General features: G+C 38.5%; 2 protein-coding genes across 12 annotated transcripts in view; one reads left to right on the top strand and one right to left on the bottom strand.

The window, feature by feature from the left end:
- The window catches only part of GRAP2 (GRB2 related adaptor protein 2), a 79,397-nt gene extending 77,866 nt beyond the window's left edge, over positions 1-1,531 (bottom strand). For 4 of the 6 annotated variants that reach the window (XM_054543494.2, XM_063723094.1, XM_063723095.1 and 1 more), the window contains exon 1: positions 1,389-1,531. The gene's annotated coding sequence lies outside the window, so the exon portion shown is untranslated. The remainder of the gene's footprint in view (positions 1-1,388) is intronic. The other 2 variants (XM_054543492.2, XM_063723096.1) reach the window with 1 other exon arrangement.
- Positions 1,402-18,395, top strand: part of ENTHD1 (ENTH domain containing 1) — a 167,742-nt gene continuing 150,748 nt past the window's right edge. For 2 of the 6 annotated variants that reach the window (XM_054543489.2, XM_054543487.2), the window contains exons 1-2: positions 1,482-1,584; positions 7,628-7,822. In XM_054543489.2, the coding sequence (XP_054399464.2) occupies positions 7,633-7,822 (190 nt within the window). In that variant the 5' untranslated portion in view covers positions 1,482-1,584; positions 7,628-7,632. Of the gene's footprint in view, positions 1,585-7,318; positions 7,823-18,395 lie in introns of all 6 variants that reach the window. The other 4 variants (XM_054543490.2, XM_054543486.2, XM_024239971.3 and 1 more) reach the window with 3 other exon arrangements.

Here is an 18,395-nt window from a genome sequence, read left to right as displayed (position 1 = left end):
TTCACTCCCGTAACATTGTCTGCCTTTATTATGGCAACTACTTACAATTGCTGATTTATTCCTGTTTCCTCTATTAGAGTATTAAACTACAACTTCCTTCTAGTCTCATAGCTCAGCATAGTGCTTTGTAAATAGCAGGTGCTCAATAATGTAGAATGTATGCATATTCCACAAACTCAGCTTTCTCACCTGTACAATGGGATAATAATGCCTACTTCTCAGCATTCCTTTGAGATTTACATAAGCTATACATATAAAAAAACTTCATAAACTATAGCTCAATGTATAAAATACTTGTAGTTTGTCCCCCACTATTTTATAAAGTCAAAATACCTCAACATAGCATTCAAGGCCCTGAACAATGTTTTCCAGGTCACCTTTTCGATTTCCCTCTGGCTCCCACCCCATTACTCTATATTATAGCCAGTCAAATCATATTCCAAACTCACCAACTTCTTTCATACCTCCTATCATTTTATATTGGATTCACCTATCTACATGTCAGTATCAATAATGTGGGCTATTATTATTATAATTATGACTGAAGTAGTAAGAGATAGAAACAAATATTGCTTTTGTCTACTAAGTGTTTTGTTATCCTCTGTCTTTTCCCCTCACCCTAGTCAATATTCCATTAAAACACAGGTTCGATTACATTTTTCAATGCCTACCGGATAAAATCACCTTGTAGTATGGATAAGGTTCTTCATGATCCGACTTCCCTCTGTTATTTAACCTTCCTCTGCTGCTCCACTAATAGCCTTTGTGACAGTTGTAGTAACTACAGTACATGTAGTTTTTCCAAGATAATAGGCTGGCTCAGCTTTCATGCCTTTACACATGATGTGTCCTTTGCTTCTTACGTCCTCCTCTACTTTGTCTATCCAGTGAACTCCCTGTCATCCTTTAAGATTCAATTCAGATGTTAACTCTTCTGTGAAACCTGCCCTTAAATACTCAGTGGCAGAATTAGATGATCTCTTCTCTCTTATTATGCCATACATATCTTGTTACAATCTTCTCTGACAGTGCCTGTCACCTCCACTAGCCTGTAAACATATCCAGCAGAGGGCTGCTTTTTATCTTCGAGTCCTTACTGTCTGGCACAAAGCGGGTGCTCACGGAAAATCAGTTGAATACATCAACAACTACCCGTCAGTAGCACCTGAAGCCATCAGTCACTGGAGCTACCCCATCATTGCCCATCACACACACTGCTCTTCATAGACTACTATTACATTCTCTGTCCTTTGAGGTGGCAATCACGTGCTGGTGGTATTTCTAGTCAGTTGAAATGACAGTAGTAACACACTTTTAAACAGTTATTCTTTGAAAGGAGGATTAGGGCAGTGTCACAGCCCGGCAGCCTGTGAAACGAAGACACTTACCTTCATTCCCCTTGGTACCCCCCAGCTCAGGTATCTGCAACCATCTTGCTTGACGCCCTGAGAGGAACTGCACCAGGGCAGGAAGTGAGGAAGCGGAAGTGGGGACCTGCCTGGGCCCTTGAGCCTGGCTGGAGTAGGTGGAATATCCTGGGGCGAGGAAATTTGGTCGTTGGGCAGCGGCCGACTTTCCTCTCAGGTAACAGCCTCTGCTTGGGAGTGGTGATGGGGCTCAAGGCGGGTCTGGAAATATCGGCTGCCATCCCACCTCCCGTTTCCTGCCGGCACCGTCAGAGTCCAGGTGGGGGCGGGAGGGCGACGAGGCCGTTACCATCCGCAGGAGGCGAAATCCCTATGGCTTGACGTGACGCCATCACGTCCCTCTCTCCTTCTAGAAGCTTTCCTGAGGTCCAGCCTTCCCCTCCACTGCCGGTTGTCCTAGGGTAATCGCTGGTCTGATTCTCTGTGTGGCCGAATGCCCAGCACCTGGCTCATCTGGTACACAGTCGTCATCTGAAATGGGGGTTGTATGAATGAAGACGGGGATGCCGAGGAAAGGCCCTGCCCGCAGAAAGTTGATTCTTGCTCAGCCTCCACCCGCCATTTTCAAAATTCTTTCCAAAGCATCTTGTTTCTTCCTCTCCCACGGCCCTGTCTGGCGATTATTCCTTGTGTTGCGGATGAGGGAACTGAGACTTAGAGAAGTTGTTAAGTCTTAGTTAGGAAATGGCAAAGCAGGACCTCAAATCATGGCTTTGAATCCTAATTAAAGGAGAGAGATGAGGCATGTGAAGGCCCAGGTGTGAACACATTGTGAGCGTTCAATGAAGAGTAGCTGTTTACTCCGGGGGGTGAGGACTGTGTCTTGTGCACCTGTTTCTCCATTTCCTAGAATGGAGCCTGCCACATGGTAAGCTCTGGAAGATTATTAGTTGAATAAATAAATGAACACACACTTAGGGCTCTAAAAGATTAGATTCTCTGCCTCTGACAGTATTCTTTTCATCAAAACAGTAACACCTCCTAATGGCATGGTAGTCTCTATAACCATTCTCCCGTAGCATTCTTGGCCAGAGCTCATTTCCTTCCGAGTCAAACTCATGTCTATAGGCAGAACCTGTACAAACATAACAGCTGTTCTTTTCTCATAGTTCCACCTTAAATGCATCTTTTCAGAGGTGGCTCTGGGCACTCAGCCTCTTAGATGCTATTGTCATTATTGTCCCAAGTCTTTGGATAAAGTCAGTTCAGCTCCTCTGTTCTTTATTCTCAATCCTGAAATCCAAAAACTTTTGGAAACCAATTTTTCCTCCAACTCATTTGGTGGTAAAACTTGGCCTGAGGCCATTTGTAGTCTTTATTCTAAATATTTACATGTTTTTATTGCAGACATGTTAATGTGTTTAATTGTTCAGAGCAGCCCCACACCTTACTGTGGGTATCATGTAATACATGGTATAGACATGGCACTACTCTTGAAAATTCCACCCCTACCACCGCACCCAAAAGAGAATTTCCACAACTCATCTGGCCTCAAAGAATTGGGATAAAAGATCGTGGACCAATAGTTTAATGCCACCTGATAAATCATTTCCTGTTAGAATTCAGATGAAATGGGGGGAAGGAAACAGCATTGTGAAAGTGGACAGATCTAAAAAGAACACTAAAAGACCTTTTCTACGTAATCATTTGTTTTGCTGGGAATTATTTAGGAGAGAAAGCTCCTTAACTGAATGGTAGGTTTTAATGTGAGGTTCATGTTTTATATTTCTCCACAAAGCTATACAAATGGTAGGTACTCAAGAAATATCTATTGATGATTTGAAAATATTTGCCCAAAACTATAGAATTTTACTTGACAATTATGAGAGCTAGATTTTATTATTTTTTTTAATGTCATGCTTTATAGGAGTTTGTGACCATCCGGGCAACTAGTAAGAACTCATGTCTAAAAAAAATTTTTTTTGAGGCCAAGCATGGTGGCTCACGCCTGTAATCCCAGCACTTTGGGAGGCTGAGGCGGGCGGATCACTTGAGGTCAGGAGTTCAAGACCACCCTGGTCAATATGGTGAAACCCCGTCTCTACTAAAAATACAAAAAATTAGCTGGGCTTGGTGACTCATGGCTGTAGTCCCAGCTACTTGGGAGGCTGAGGCAGGAGAATTGCTTGAACCTGGGAGGTGGAGGTTGCAATGAGCCGAGATCGTGCCACTTCACTCCAGCCTGGGTGACAGAGCAAGACCCTGTCTCAAAAAAAAAAAAAAAATTTATTTTTTAATTAGTTAGGCTTGGTGGTATGCACCTGTAGTCCCAGCTACTTGGGAGGCTGAGGCAGGAGGAGTGCTTGAGCCCAGGAGTTTGCAAGCAGCCTGGGCTACATAGTGAGGCTTTATCTCCAAAAAAAAAAAAAAAAAAAAGTGATTATAATTATAAAGCTGTAGAATCAGTGCAGGTTTATCCCAAGGCAGAATCATTCAATCATTGTGTTATTTGCACAACACATGTTTCTTGAGTACCTACTGTTAGCTGTTAGGGATAGGATTACAGTGGTAAATAAGACAGTCAAGGTCCCTGCCCCCAAGGAGCTTCTAGTTTGGTGGTGAAGAAAGGCACTGAGCAAATGACAAATAGGTAAGTACAGATTGTTATAAGTGCAATGAAGGAAATTAACCACGTTCTGGGGAGACCTAAGTAGTTAGTGAGGTCGGTGAAGACCGCTCAGATTTGTGACATGAAATACCTAACTTCTTCCCTCTATTTCTAAATATTATAGTGAGTTGGGTAACCAGACAACCAAGATTCAAATGTGGAAATTTACCCTCTTGGGCACTAATTTTGTCTCATATCAATTTTTGTCACATCATTGTAGTTACAATCTCACAGTTATTTGATGCTGTATGTAAACAGCATTTTCATGTAGTCAGGTGTCTAAAACACATAATAAACCAACATATAATTTACAACTAACACCAATTAATTGAGCTCCTTGTCAGTTTGAAAAGACAGCAGTAGTAGAATGGTGTTTTACATATTCTACGTTCATATCACAAGGTAAAGTTCAAGTCATTGTACATTAGTAAGTGATAAGAATTCACTTCTCTAGACTTTTTTCCTTATGATTTTTCTAATGGTTGGGGTTGTATTTAATTCTGATATGGTGTCATGTAAATTCATTTTAAACTACTCTATTGGATTAGAAGGCTATTATTTTGATATTTTTCTGGGTTAGAAAATTCATTTAAGAAAACAGTTTTTAAAAGTTTAAAATATAGGTTAGAGAACGTAGAAAAACCTAAAAATTACGATTGTTCTTCCAAAATATAGATAGGTAGCTATCAAAAAAAGAAAAAAAATTTAACATTTGTTGTTCAATTTCAGCAAGTTATGATTCTAACAGGGCTTTAAAAGAAAATAGACTCGTGAAGAAACAGATCAATATTTGTTGCTCTAAGCCAATGTCATAGTGCATCTCTGCATTGAGTGACTTTGGTAGAGGGAAAAAAAGGACAATAGAAAAAGAAAACCCTCCTGCTTGACAATTTTAATAGCTTTACTGAACTATTATAAATCAGTTTTTCACTGCAGGAAGGAGCCAAATAAAAATGACTGTGTTTGAAGTACGAAAAAGAGAAAATCAGAAAGTTGTAGAAACACAACTCCTCTTTTTCTTCCTAGGGTTAATGATAGTGTCTTTCTGAGAAATCTTAATTAAACAGATATTTAATACATTTTCTTTTTTATTTATTTATTTATTTTTGAGACAGAGTCTCACTCTATCTCCTAGGCTGTAGTGCAGTGGCCTAATCTCGGCTCAATGCAACCTCCGCCTCCCAGGTTCTAGTGATTCTCATGCCTCAGCCTCCCAGGTAGCTGGGATTATAGGTGTGCGCCACCAAGCCCGGCTAATTTTTTGTGTTTTTAGTAGAGATAGGGTTTCACCATGTTGTCCAGGCTGGTGTTGAACTCCTGAGCTCAGGTGATCTGCCCACGGCAGCCTCCCAAAGTGCTAGGATTACAGGCGTGAGCCACCATGCCCAACCACTTATACAGGTACATTTTCTGTCTTGCTTAGTTAAGAGTGTGTTGTATTTTTACCAAAAAGAGGTTATCTCCTCTTTTTTTTTTTTTAAAAAAAAAAAGAAGTGATAGTTTATTTAGGATGCTTCTAAAAATTTATATCTTCCTTTAATACACATACAGAAATTAATCAAGCCTGAGCTAGTTATCTGAGAAGGTCAAAGAAGGGAAGCAAAATTAAAAGCAGTGAACACATTTGTTATGGATTTTAACATTTTTTCTTTGTATGTGTGCACTTCTCTAGTAAAATCTGATTACAGATCTTCTAGGTTTCGTTGGGTCTGGATGTTCGTCAGGGCTTGAAATCAATTTGGTACACTAAGACAGTGGTGAATCACTAGAGAAATTGCAAACTAACTGACCCTCATTAACACAAAATAATGAAAAAGAGAAAGGGAATGGTTTCCTATAAACTGAATTGATCATTCACAAGCATTGTGTAAAGTTTGGGGGCTGCATTTCCCTTTTAAGTTTTAGTATATGGGCCTCTCTGTGTGTCCTTGTTTTGAGATCTGATAGACGCAGGCTGATCACTGCAGGATTTAGAGAAATTCTTGCATTATTTGAGTCTTACTATTGACACTGTTTAATCCTAAACTCATTCTTCTTTTTCCAAAGGTGAACAAATAAAGTAATTTAACCTTTCCCTCTAATTTACCAGGCTTATCTGGACTAAAATAGTGGTTTTAAGGTACCATGAATTAGATGTGGAGTCCACTGATGTACAGCTGTTTGTCTTCATAGTTGATCCTCCTTTCTTTTAGGTTTAGCAAGAAAGCAGACTATATTTAGATCTGATTCTCAGGACTTGTAGTTCTAAAAAGAATACAGTCATAGGGTCAGTGGGTGATTCTAAGACTCAATTTTACCCCCATTTTAATTACTCTCAGAATATAATATTTTTATACGTGACAATATAAAGAGATGCCTGAAATCCTAGCACTTCAGGAGGCTGAAATAGGAGGATCACTTGAGGCCAAGAATTTTTAACAGCTTGTGCAACATATTGAGACCCCCATCTCTACAAAATATTTAAAAATTAGCCAGGCAGGCTGGACGCAGTGGCTCACGGCTGTAATCCCAGCACTTTGGGAGGCTGAGGTGGAAGGATCACAAGGTCAGGAATTTGAGACCAGCCTGGCCAACATGGTGAAACCCCGTCTCTACTAAAAATACAAAAATTAGCCAGGTGTGGTGGCGTGCATCTTAATCCCAGCTACTCAGGAGGCTGAAGCAGGAGAATCGCTTGAACCTGGGTGGCAGAGGTTGCAGTGAGCCAAGATCGCGCCACTGCACTCCAGTCTGGGCAACAGAGGGAGACTCCATCTCAAAAAAAAAAAAAAAAAAAATAGCCAGGCATGGTGGCACACACCTGTAGTTCCAGCTGCTTGGGAGGCTGAGGCAGGAGAATTGCATGAACCTAGGAGTTCGAGGCTGCAGTGAGCTATGATTGCACCACTGTACTTCAGCCTGGGAAGCAGGGCGATATCCTGTCTTTGGAAAAAAAAGAAAGAAAGAGATGTCAGAGTGCAAGTTCTGTTTTTTAAAATGTTGCTTGTCTGCTGTCCATGTAATGCTTTATAGCCATTATATTTCTGGCCAAAGAGGTTGAATGATATTTTCTCCGGGAACTTTTATGACTAGAAAGACAACCTGTATTTCTTTAAATAATATAGGCCAATTTCTCATGAGGGATTTTCCCATACTTGTCCTAGGAACAGTTATATGGTACCCTAAATTCTGGCTGCTGTAAGTGAGGGGATGATTTAGAAACAAAACCTAGATTTTCAGATTGATTTGGTCTTCTATAGACTTAAAAAAAGTTTAATGTAAATTTTTTGTGTTTTCCTTGCAGGAAATTGATACTTTATGAACATAGAGATTAATTATTTGTATTTGGGAGCAGCAGAACTGGTGACCAATTACCTGTCATGAGTTTTATAAACCAGTGACATAAACTGTTATTCCATTGCTTTCATCCTACATCTCACCTTGGAACTTGTATTACTTATGGCGTTCAGGAGACAAGTGAAAAACTTTGTGAAAAATTACTCAGATGCTGAAATAAAAGTCAGGGAAGCAACTTCTAACGACCCTTGGGGTCCCTCTAGTTCTCTGATGTTAGATATCAGTGACTTGACTTTCAACACAATTTCTCTCTCAGAGATTATGAATATGCTATGGCACAGACTCAGTGACCATGGGAAGAACTGGCGCCACGTGTATAAATCCCTTACCCTAATGGATTATCTCATCAAGAATGGATCGAAGAAAGTTATTCAGCATTGCAGAGAGGGGTTCTGTAACCTTCAAACACTAAAAGATTTTCAGCACATAGATGAAGCTGGAAAAGACCAAGGTAATGGTTAAAGAAGTTTATATAAGCTGGGTGTGGTGGTGTGCACCTGTTATCCTGGTGTGTGGGAGGCTGAGGTGGGAGGATCGCATGAGCCCAGGCGTTTGATGCTGTAGTGAGGAAAGATTGCACCTGTGAATAGCCACTGTACTCTGGCCTGGACAACATAGCGAGACCCCGATCTCTAAAGTTTTTTTAAAAAGTTTATAGCATGTGCCAATAAAGATTAGGAGTTTTGGGGGATCATTTTATACCAGGAGGTGGGGAAGAGTTGTACCTAAATGTACTAGCTGTCTTTCCTCTAGGACAGTTATAGTTTCCAATTTAATCCTCTGTATTGAGTTTTCAGTGCCTTAGAGAACAATACTTTTTTCAAAAGGAAAAAAAAGCGAACACACTTAGGTTTCTGATAAAATGATACCTCATAGAAAATGAATAAAGTGAATAAAACAGGAGGCATGGCAATTTGGTGTAATAATGTCACTGTAATTTATAATTATAATTAAGCTGGAATTTAGTCATAAATTAAGGAAATATTTCCACAGGCTGGAATCTTCAAAGACTATCTAGATGGAAGCAGTTATATGAATACAAAAATTTAGATCATAAAATAATTCTTCTGGGGGCGGAAGAGGAGGTGCAGTAGGGAAAGGATAGGATCCTGAGATGATTCAGTAGTGCCTGATATTCTACAGTGGCAAAAGGCTCAGCGCTTCCTCTCCAGCTACTGTAAAATTATAATTTGTGTTTAAAGTGAATAGTCTTATGAATCATGAGAAGAGGATAAAATTCAGAGCATTCTCTCTGGGAAGCATGCATTTTAAAAATAGACCTTTTTTAAGGGCAGTTTTAGGTTTACAGAAAAATTATGCAGAAAGTTACGCAGAGTTCCCACATACCCTTTCCCACTCGGACATAATTTCTCTTAATAACATCTTGCATTAGTGTGGTCCATTTGTTAGTTTATAAACAAATAGTGATATATTATTGTTAATGAAAGTTCATATCTTACATTAGGATTCACTCTTTGTGTTCTACAGTTCTGTGGGTTTTGAAAAATGCATGGTGTCATGTGTCCACCATTCCACTATCATACAGAGTAGATATGTCCTGTGTTCCACCTATTCATCCTTTTCCTCTCCTCTTGAATCCCTGGCAACCACTGGTCTTTTTATCATCTCTATAGTTTTGTCTTTTCAGATGTCATATAGTTGGAATCTTAAAGTATGTAGCTTTTTCAGACTGGTTTCTTTCACTTGGCAATATACATTTAAGATTCCTCCATGTCCTTTCATAGCTTAAGAGTTTATGTTTTTCTTCCCTTTTTTTAAAAAAAAAACTTTATTGAGATATAATTCACATACCATACGATTCACCCATTTAAGGTGTACAGTTATATGGATTTCGGTGTATTACAGTATAATTTTTTAAAATTGTAACTATAACATAAAATTTGCCTTTGTAAGTGTACAGTTCAGTTGCATTAATCACATTCACAGTGTTGTGCGGCCATCACCACTATTTGTAAAACTCTTTCCTCACCCCAAACGGAAACCCCGTAAGCATTAAGCAATAGCTCCCCATTCCCGTTCCACCAAGGCCCTATCTGTCTCTAAATTTTTCTGTTCTAGGTGTCTCATATAAGTGGAATCATACAGTATTTGTTCTTTTGTATCTGGCTTATTTCATTTACCATAATGTCCTCAGCATTGTCATGTTGTAGGATGTATCAGAACTTTATTCCTTTTATGTCTGAATAATATTCTATTGTATGTACATTACACATTTTAAAAAATTTACTCATCTGTTGATGGACTCTTGGGTTGTTTCTTTTAGCTATTGCACTGAACATGGGAGTGTAAGTATCAAGTTCTGGCTTTCAGTTTATTTGGGTGTATACTTAGGAGTGGAATTGTTGGATCATACGATAATTCAGTGTTTAGCTTTTTGAGGAGCTGCTAAATTTTTCCATAGTGGCTGTACCATTTTACATCTCCACTGGCAGTTTAAAAATGTCCCAGTTTTTCTGTATTTTTGCCGACACTTGTTATTATCCTTTTTTGTTGTTGTTGATTATAGCTATCCTACTGGTTGTGAATTGGAATCTCATTGTGGTTTTGATTTACATTTCCTTAAAGACTAATGATGTTGAACATCTTTTCATGTCGTTGTTGGCAATTTGTATGTCTTCTTTGGTGTAACATCTATTCAAATCCTTTGCCCATTATTAACTTTTTAAAACAACTGTTTGAGTATTAAAAGTTCTTTATATATTCTGGATACAAGACCCTTATCAGAGAGGTGATATGCAAGTATCTTCTCCAATTCTGTAGGTTCCTTTAATTTTGTTGGAGTTGTCTTTTGATGCACAAAATTTTTAAATTTTGAAATGCAATGTATCTATTTTTTCCCTTGGTTACTTGTGCTTTAGGTGTCATATATAAGAAACTATGGGCTCCATTGTCCAATCCAAGATCATGAAGATTTATACCTATCTTTTCTAAGAGATTTATAGTTTTAGCTTGTACATTCAGATCCCGGGTCCTTTTTGAATTAATTTGTGTATGTGCTGTGAAGTTTAACTTCATTCTTTTTCATGAAGATGTCCTGCTACCATTTATCGAAAAGACAATTTTTACCCTGTTGAGTTATATTAGCATTCTTGCAAAAATCAATCTACCAAATAAGATGTATGAGCTTATTTCTGTACTCCCAGTTGTTTCACTGATCTATATGTCAGGCCTTATGCTAGTACCGTACTGTTTTGATTACAGTAGCTTTGTAGTAAGTTTTGAAATTAAGGAGTGTGAGTTCTCCAACATTGTTCTTTTATAAGCTTTTTTTTTTTTTTCTATTCTGAGTCTCTTACATTTTCATTTGAAGTTTAGCACCAGCTTATGAATTTTGTTAAAAAGATGGCTAGGGCCAGGCGTGGTGACTCATGCCTATAATCCCAGCACTTTGGGAGGTGGAGGCAGGCAGATCACTTGAGGCCAAGAGGTCAAGACCAGCCTGGCCAACATGGTAAAACCCCATCTTTACTAAAAATGCCAAAAATTAGCCAGGTATGGTGGCGTGCACTTGTAATCCCAGCTACCTGGGAGGCTGAGGCATGAGAATTGCTTGAACCTAGGAGGTGATGATTGCAATGAGCCAAGATCACACCACTGCACCAGCCTGGGCAACAGAGTGAGACCCTGTCTCAGGAAAAAAAAAAGAAGATGGCTAGAATTTGGCTAGAATTTTGATGGGCTTATATTGAATCTGTAGATCAATTTGGGGTATATTGTCATTTTAACAATACTAATTTCTCCAATCTTTGTACACAGGATGTCTTTCTTTTTATTTAGATCTTTTTTCATTTCTTTCAACAGTGCTGTGTAGTTTTCAGCATGCAAGTCTTGCATTTCTTGTTTTTTTCATTTTAAAAATTATTTTCCAATTAATTTCAGAAGTTCTCGTATTTCTGAAAGTTATTTCTAAGCATTTTATTCTTTTTGAAGCTCTAGTAAATGGAATTGTCTTTTTTTTTTTTTTTTTTTTTTGAGACGGAGCCTTGCTTTGTCATCCAGGCTGGAGTGCAGTGGCACGATCTCGGCCACTGCAAGCTCCGCCTCGCAGGTTCACACCATTCTCCTGCCTCAGCCTCCCGAGTAGCTGGGACTACAGGCTGGAATTATCTTCTTAATTTCATTTTCAGATTGTTCATGGCTAGTGTATAAAAATACACCTGATTAACTGATTTTTGTATATTAATCTATATACTAGATCCTGTCATATACAAATAGTTTCACTTCTTCCTCTCCAATCTAGATTCCTTGGCTAGAAAGAAGTGTTGAGAGCAGATATCCTGTCTTGTTCCTGCTCTTTGGAGGAAAGCTTCCTGTCATCAAGTATGATGTTAGCTATGGGTTTTTTCATAGATGTTCTTTATCAGGGTGAGGAAGTGCTCTTCTATTCCTAGTTGTTGAGTATTTTTATCATGAAATAAAGTTGTCTTTTTATGCATTTTACCTTTTATATGTATAAGATAAGGTATACATGAATGTGTTTAAATTGACTATCATAAAGATCTTTCAGATTTCCCAACAGTTAATCTTAGCACCAAAAAAGTAAGTACAAGTACTCTATGCTAGACTTTATGAATACTCTTGATGATTTATTACCACCAAGACAGCAAGAAAAATACAAGTTAGAACTGAAATGTCAACAGAAGCATAGTGCATTCATGTGTTGATTATGGAAGGTACATTAGCAATTGATTGATAACATTGTACACATTATTCACTAATAAAAATTAATGAAAAAGATTCTATTAGGGGAAAATATTACCTTTTACATATTTCTCTTTTTCTTTTCTTTTTTTTTTTTCTTTCCCTTTTTTTCTTTTTTGAGATGAAGTCTGACTCTGTCACCGAGGCTGGAGTGCAGTGGCACTATCTAGGCTCACTGGCAACCTCTGCCCCCCCAGGTTCAAGTGATTCTCCTGCCTCAGCCTCCCAAGTAGCTGGGACTACAGGCACCTGCCACCATGCCCTGCTAATTTTTGTATTTTTAGTAGAGACAGGGTTTCACCATCTTGGGCAGGCTGGTCTTGAACTCCTGACCTAGTGATTCACCTGCCTCAGCCTCCCAAAGTGCTGGGATTACAGGTGTGAGCCACCGCGCCCAGTCCTCTTTGTGTATTTTCTAATGAATGTGATACACTAGAAGAGTAGCTCTTGGCATAATTTCACTCATACTTAAATAAATGTGCATTTATTGAGGATATATGCATGCACAACAATTTGTTACTGCTGAGGTGTACAGTCAAAATAGTTTGCAAACCAGTGGCTCTCAGGATAAAGTCAGGCCCCTTAACATGTTTGCAATCTACTTTTCTGCTCTTATTTCCCTAGTCTTCAATGTAGCACATTGCATTAACAGTCATTCCTAATATATTGTATGCTTACACATTTCTGTGCTTATACTTAAGATTTGTCTTTCCCCTTGGAATATTCTTTTATCGCTGTCCATGTTTTGAACTCCTACTTAGTCTCCAAATCCTAGCTCAGAATCCTTTTTCCCTCTATCCCCAACTACTCTTTCCCTCATTGGGCAGAATTAATTGCTGTAGTACTTTATTCATAATATCAAAGCAGTGCTTTTTATGGCATATTTTATTGATTTTATATGTCTCATTTTAACTAGATTGTGAGGGCACGTACCATATGTTAATCATCCTTTCACCATCAGGCCTGCACAGAGTAGACAGTAAATTTTTATCAAATGGAAGTCATAGAAAAAAAGAAGAAAGAAAAACTGCTAGATAAAAATGATTGTGTTGACTCAGAGAAGAAAGAGGGCAGTGTCAAGTCTGTACTGAGAAATGAATGAAAGAGAAATTATTTGGTCCAAGTAATCTATATCTGGAGCCTGCCCTAGTTAACAGGTTATCAAGAGAGATGAAGACAAAAGAAGATACTATAGAAAAAAAGGCTTTCTTGGCTCTCTTATTTGGTCTTTACACTTGCTGTTCCCTTTGCCTGGAATGCTGTTTTCCAGAAACCTGCATGGCTTCTCCACCTCCTTTGGATCTCTTCTCAGAAAGTCTTATTAGAGACCTTCTAGGTCTACCCTAGTTATAAAAAAGCAGCCTGGCCTCCTTGTTGCACTGACATGCCCTGGCCACCTTCTGTTTCGTTTTTCCCCATAGCGCTTCTCATCTGACATACTGTATATTCTATTTTAGGATGTGTTTATTGTCTATCCCTACTAAAGTGTAAATTTCACGACAGCAGGGACATTTTGCGTTTTATGTCCGCTTTGTCCATGCCCCATCTCCAGTATCTTCAGCAGTGCCTGTCACATGGCACATGCTCAGTAATTAATAATAGTTATACTAGTAGGAAAAACATTGGGAAAACAAATCAGAGAAATTGGGAAACATCGGAGAATAGTAAGTTACTTTTTCAAATAATTTCTCAACGCATTTTTCCTTAATCTCTAGACAGCTTTTCAGATGATGTATCTCTGAATTTAAGCAGTGAGTCTAATTGTTAATCTGAAAAAATAAATCCATGATTTTCCCTGTGTTTCCAGACTTTGGTGATATTCTATATTGTACTTATTGTAGTTTTAAGAGTCACCAGTTGGATACATTGCTTTAAAGTTAGAGGTACTTCACAGGAAACAGTGTCTAGGCTACAGAAGGACATATTGAGCATATTGTTTGAAAATGTAACTAACGTAGTGTTTAAAAATAAATGTGTTCTATATTTGCTAACTTTTGGGCTCTTTTATTAGCAAGCATGTTTACTGCACTTTGTAACAAGTGGTATTCTCAACAATTGGCATGTATGAATTCATTTAATCTTCACAACAACCCTTTGAGATGGGAAATGTTGTTGGCTTATTTTTGCTGATGGGAAACCAAAGTGCAAAGAGGTTGAATAACTCTCCACACAGCTAGTTAGCAGAGTCAAGATTGCAATCTAAGCATTTTGGCTCCAGAATACATGTTCTCAACAACTACAGTATATTGTTGAATGAAGGAATTAAGGATATGATCCTCATCCTGATCGTTCTGTTCACTCCTTTACTCCATCCTGTCAGCATGTGTCATGTTTCCAGCTTTGACCAAACATTTAACCAGTTACATATAGCAGGATGGAAGGGACTGAGACTGAGCTAATTCTGATAACTATTCTGGGACAAGAATGCAGAAATTTATCCTTTTTATTTAAAAGTTTTTTAAAAATAAACTTGTTTTTTAGAGCAGTTTCAGATTCACAGCAAAACTGAGAGGAAAATACTGAGTGTTCCCAAATACCCTCTTCCCCTGTACATGCGTAGCCTCTCCCATTATAAACATCCCCAACCAAAGTGGTACATTTGTTACAATCGATGAACGTACAGTTACGTATCATTTTTACCCAAAGTCCATAGCTTACTTTAAGGTGCACTCTTGGTGTTGTACATTTTATAGGTTTGGACAAATGTACAATGACATGTATTCATCATTATAATATCACACAGAGTCGTTTCACTGCCCTAAATGTTTCTGTGCTGTGCCTATTTTTTCCTCCCTCCTTCAGCCCCTGCAAGCATTGATCTTTTTACTGTCTCCATAATTTTTCCTTTTCCAAAATGTCATTTAGTTGGAATCATTTAACATGTACCCTTTTCAAGTAGGCTTCTGTCACTGGGCTGGAGTGCAGTGGCATTATCAGAGGTCACTGAAGCCTTGAACTCCTGGGCTTAAGCGACCCTCTCAGAGGAGAATCAGCTTCCAGAGTAGCTGGGACTGTAGGTGCACACTACCATGCCCAGCTCATTTTAAAATTTTTTGTAGAGACAGAGTCTCACCACATTGCCCAGGCTGGTCTTGAATTTGTGGCCTCAAGCAATCTTCCTGCCTTTGCTTCCCAAAGTGTTGGAATTATATGCATGAGCCATTGCGCCCAGCCTCATTTCCTTTTAGCACTTAATAGTAGCCAATTGTCGAGATGAATCACAGTAAATTTATCCATTCACCTACTGAACGTTACCTTGATTGCTTCCAAGTTTTGGCAATTACAAATAAACAACTGTGTGAAGTTTTTTATGTGGACAATAATTTTCAACTCCTTGGAGTAAACACCAAGGAGCATGAGGTACTCAATTGTATGGCAAGAGTGTTTAGTTTTATAAGAAACTACCAAACTGTCTTTTAAAGTGGCAGCCCCATTTTGCATTCCCACCAGCAATAATGAGAGTTCCTGATGCTCTACATCTTTACCAGCATTTGGTGTTGTCAGTGTTCTGGATTTTGGTCATCCTAATAGGTATGTATGTAGTATCTCTTATTGTTATTTTAGTGTGCATGTCCCTGATGACGTATGATGTGGAGGATCTTTCATATGCTTACTTGCCATCTGTATATCTTTTTTTTTTTTTTTTTTTTTTTTTTTTGAGACGGAGTCTCGCTCTGTCGCCCAGGCTGGAGTGCAGTGGTGCGATCTTGGCTCACCACAAGCTCCGCCTCCTGGGTTCACGCCATTCTCCTGCCTCAGCCTCCCAAGTAGCTGGGACTACAGGTAACCGCCACCATGCCCAGCTAATTTTTTTGTATTTTTTAGTAGAGATGGGGTTTCACCGTGTTAGCCAGGATGGTCTCGATCTCCTGACCTCGTGATCCGCCTGCCTCAGCCTCCCAAAGTGCTGGGATTACAGGAGTGAACCACTGTGCCCGGCCTGTATATCTTCTTTAATGAGGTGTCTGTTAAGATTTTAGGCCCATTCTTAAGTCAGGTTGTTTGTTTTTATTGTTGAGTTTTAAGAATTCTGTGTATATTTCAGATAACACTCCTTCGTCTCATTTTTTTTGCAAATATTTTCTCCCAGTCTGTGGCTCATATTTTCATTTTCTTGACCGTGTCTTTTGCAGATTAGAAATTTTAATTTTAATGAATAACACTATATTGCCTCATGGGTAGTGCTAGTACCTTATAATAATAAAATAATTCTGATTTCTTCTTCCTGTCCCTTGTATCATTGCTGTTACTTATTTTGCTTATACATAAGCATATGTGTAAGCATGTATAATCAAATACATTGTTGCTATTATTTTGTTAATAAATAATAAGAAAGTTTTTATTTTCACTTATTCCTTTTCTGATGCAGTTCATTTCTTTATGCAGATCTGAGTTTCTGAACTTTATCATTTTCCGTTTCTCTAAAGAATTTCTTTGAATATTTTTTGCAAGGTAGGTTACCGGCAACAAATTCCCTCAATTTTTGTTTGGCTAAAAAGTCTTTATTTCTCCTTCACTTTCTTAGTTTTGGTTTCTGAGAAGTTGAATGTAATTCTTATCTTTGTTCCTCTATACGTAAGGTGTTTTTTTCCTCTAGTTTCTTTCAGGAGTATTTTTTTTTTGAAAAAAATATTTCCATTTATCCTGCTTAATGTTCTCTGAGCTTCCTTGATGTGTGGTTAGTGTATAACATTAATTTGGGGAAATTATCAGTGACTGTTTCAAATATTTCTCCTGTTCCTGTGTCTCTCTTCTTTGTTAATTTCCATTACACATATGTTACACCTTTTATAGTTGTTCCATAGTTCTTGGATATTCTGTTCTTGTTATTGTTGTTGTCATTCAGTTTTTGTCTTTGCTTTTCAGTTTTAGTGGTTTCTATTGAGATGTCCTCCAGCTCAAAGATTCTTTCCTCAGCTGTGTTCAGTCTCCCAGAAAGCCTGCCAAAGGCATTCGTCATTTCTGTTAACAATATTTTTTATCGCTAGCATTTCTTTTTGATTCCTTCTTAGAATTTCTATCTCTGTGCTTACATTGCCCATCTGTGCTGCATGCTGTCCACTTATCCATTAGAGCCCTTACACCTTAATCATAGTTATTTTAAATTCCTAGTCTAATAATTCTAATATCTCGGCCCTATCTGTACCTGGTTTTGTTACTTGTTCTGTCTCCTCAAACTGCGATTTTTGCCTTTTAGTATGTCTTATAATTTTTTCTTGATAGCTGGGCATGAGGTACAGTAAGAAGATCTCAGGTAAATAAGCCTTTAGTGATGTGGCAGTAAGTTAGGCTTACTGATCTTCCAGATCAGTTAGGCTCTGTTAATACCCCATCAGGTTAGGCTTTGGTTAGCTAGCTTCTCCTAAGGGCAGAACTTGTTAAGAACAGAATGCTCTGGAAAATTCTGAATGGTTCATTTTTTTCCTCCCCCTGCTAGAAGCACTAGGGGATTTTTCTCCAGTATTTACTGCGAGAACTTGGTCGAGCTCCTTGAGGTAAAACAAAAGTGGGGGAGGCCCTGAAGACTTCCCCTGGAGTTTTTATCTCTCAGTTATAGTTCAGGCTTCCCGACCTCAGCACTTGTTTCCTTGGAGGTTTCTGCTCCAGCAAGCCGTGATTCTCTGTACTGTATTTGCCTGTCAGTCTCAATGTGGGGCTCAGTGGTTTGCCCTGTGACTACACCTCTCTGATGGATCCAAGAAGAGTTGTTGATTTTTCTGTATGTTCAGTTTTTTACTTGTTAGGATGGAGTGGCGACTCCAACTTTTTACATTTTGGATCAGAAGTCAGGTTTATCCTTTTTTTATCCGTTTCTAAGTTATTTAGGTCAAGGATGGTACAAGAAGCATGCACCATGTACTCTTTATTGTGGCTCTTGTGGCTTTAAAAATCCTTCACTAATTTGAAGGTCTTGGGTAAACAGCTAGAAACAGTTGGCAAGGCTGGGTCAGTCTCTTTTATCTTAGGTTAAGACCCATTACAATTTAGACTCAACCTCACAAGAGTGGGCACCATAGTTACCACAGGTGATTCAAGGTTCCCAAGTGATCGTCCTGAATCTCGTTAACATTCTCAGGTAGTCTAACATTCTCTCTTTTATGCCTACAATGTCTGTACGCCTCTGTCACAGTCCATTTATGTACACATCTTTATCCCTTGCAAAACTCTGAATTTTTCAAGGGCAAGAACAGTGTTCCTAGCACTTAGTACCTTGCCTTGGGGTAGGATCACTCAATACATATTTGATGAATGAATGATTAATACCTTGATATTTTTATGCCTTTAGCAAATTTACAGCAATT

This window comes from Pongo abelii, chromosome 23, assembly GCF_028885655.2.
Source record: "Pongo abelii isolate AG06213 chromosome 23, NHGRI_mPonAbe1-v2.0_pri, whole genome shotgun sequence".
Classification (NCBI taxonomy): Eukaryota; Metazoa; Chordata; class Mammalia; order Primates; family Hominidae; genus Pongo; species Pongo abelii.
This window is presented reverse-complemented; position numbering and strand designations above follow the sequence as displayed.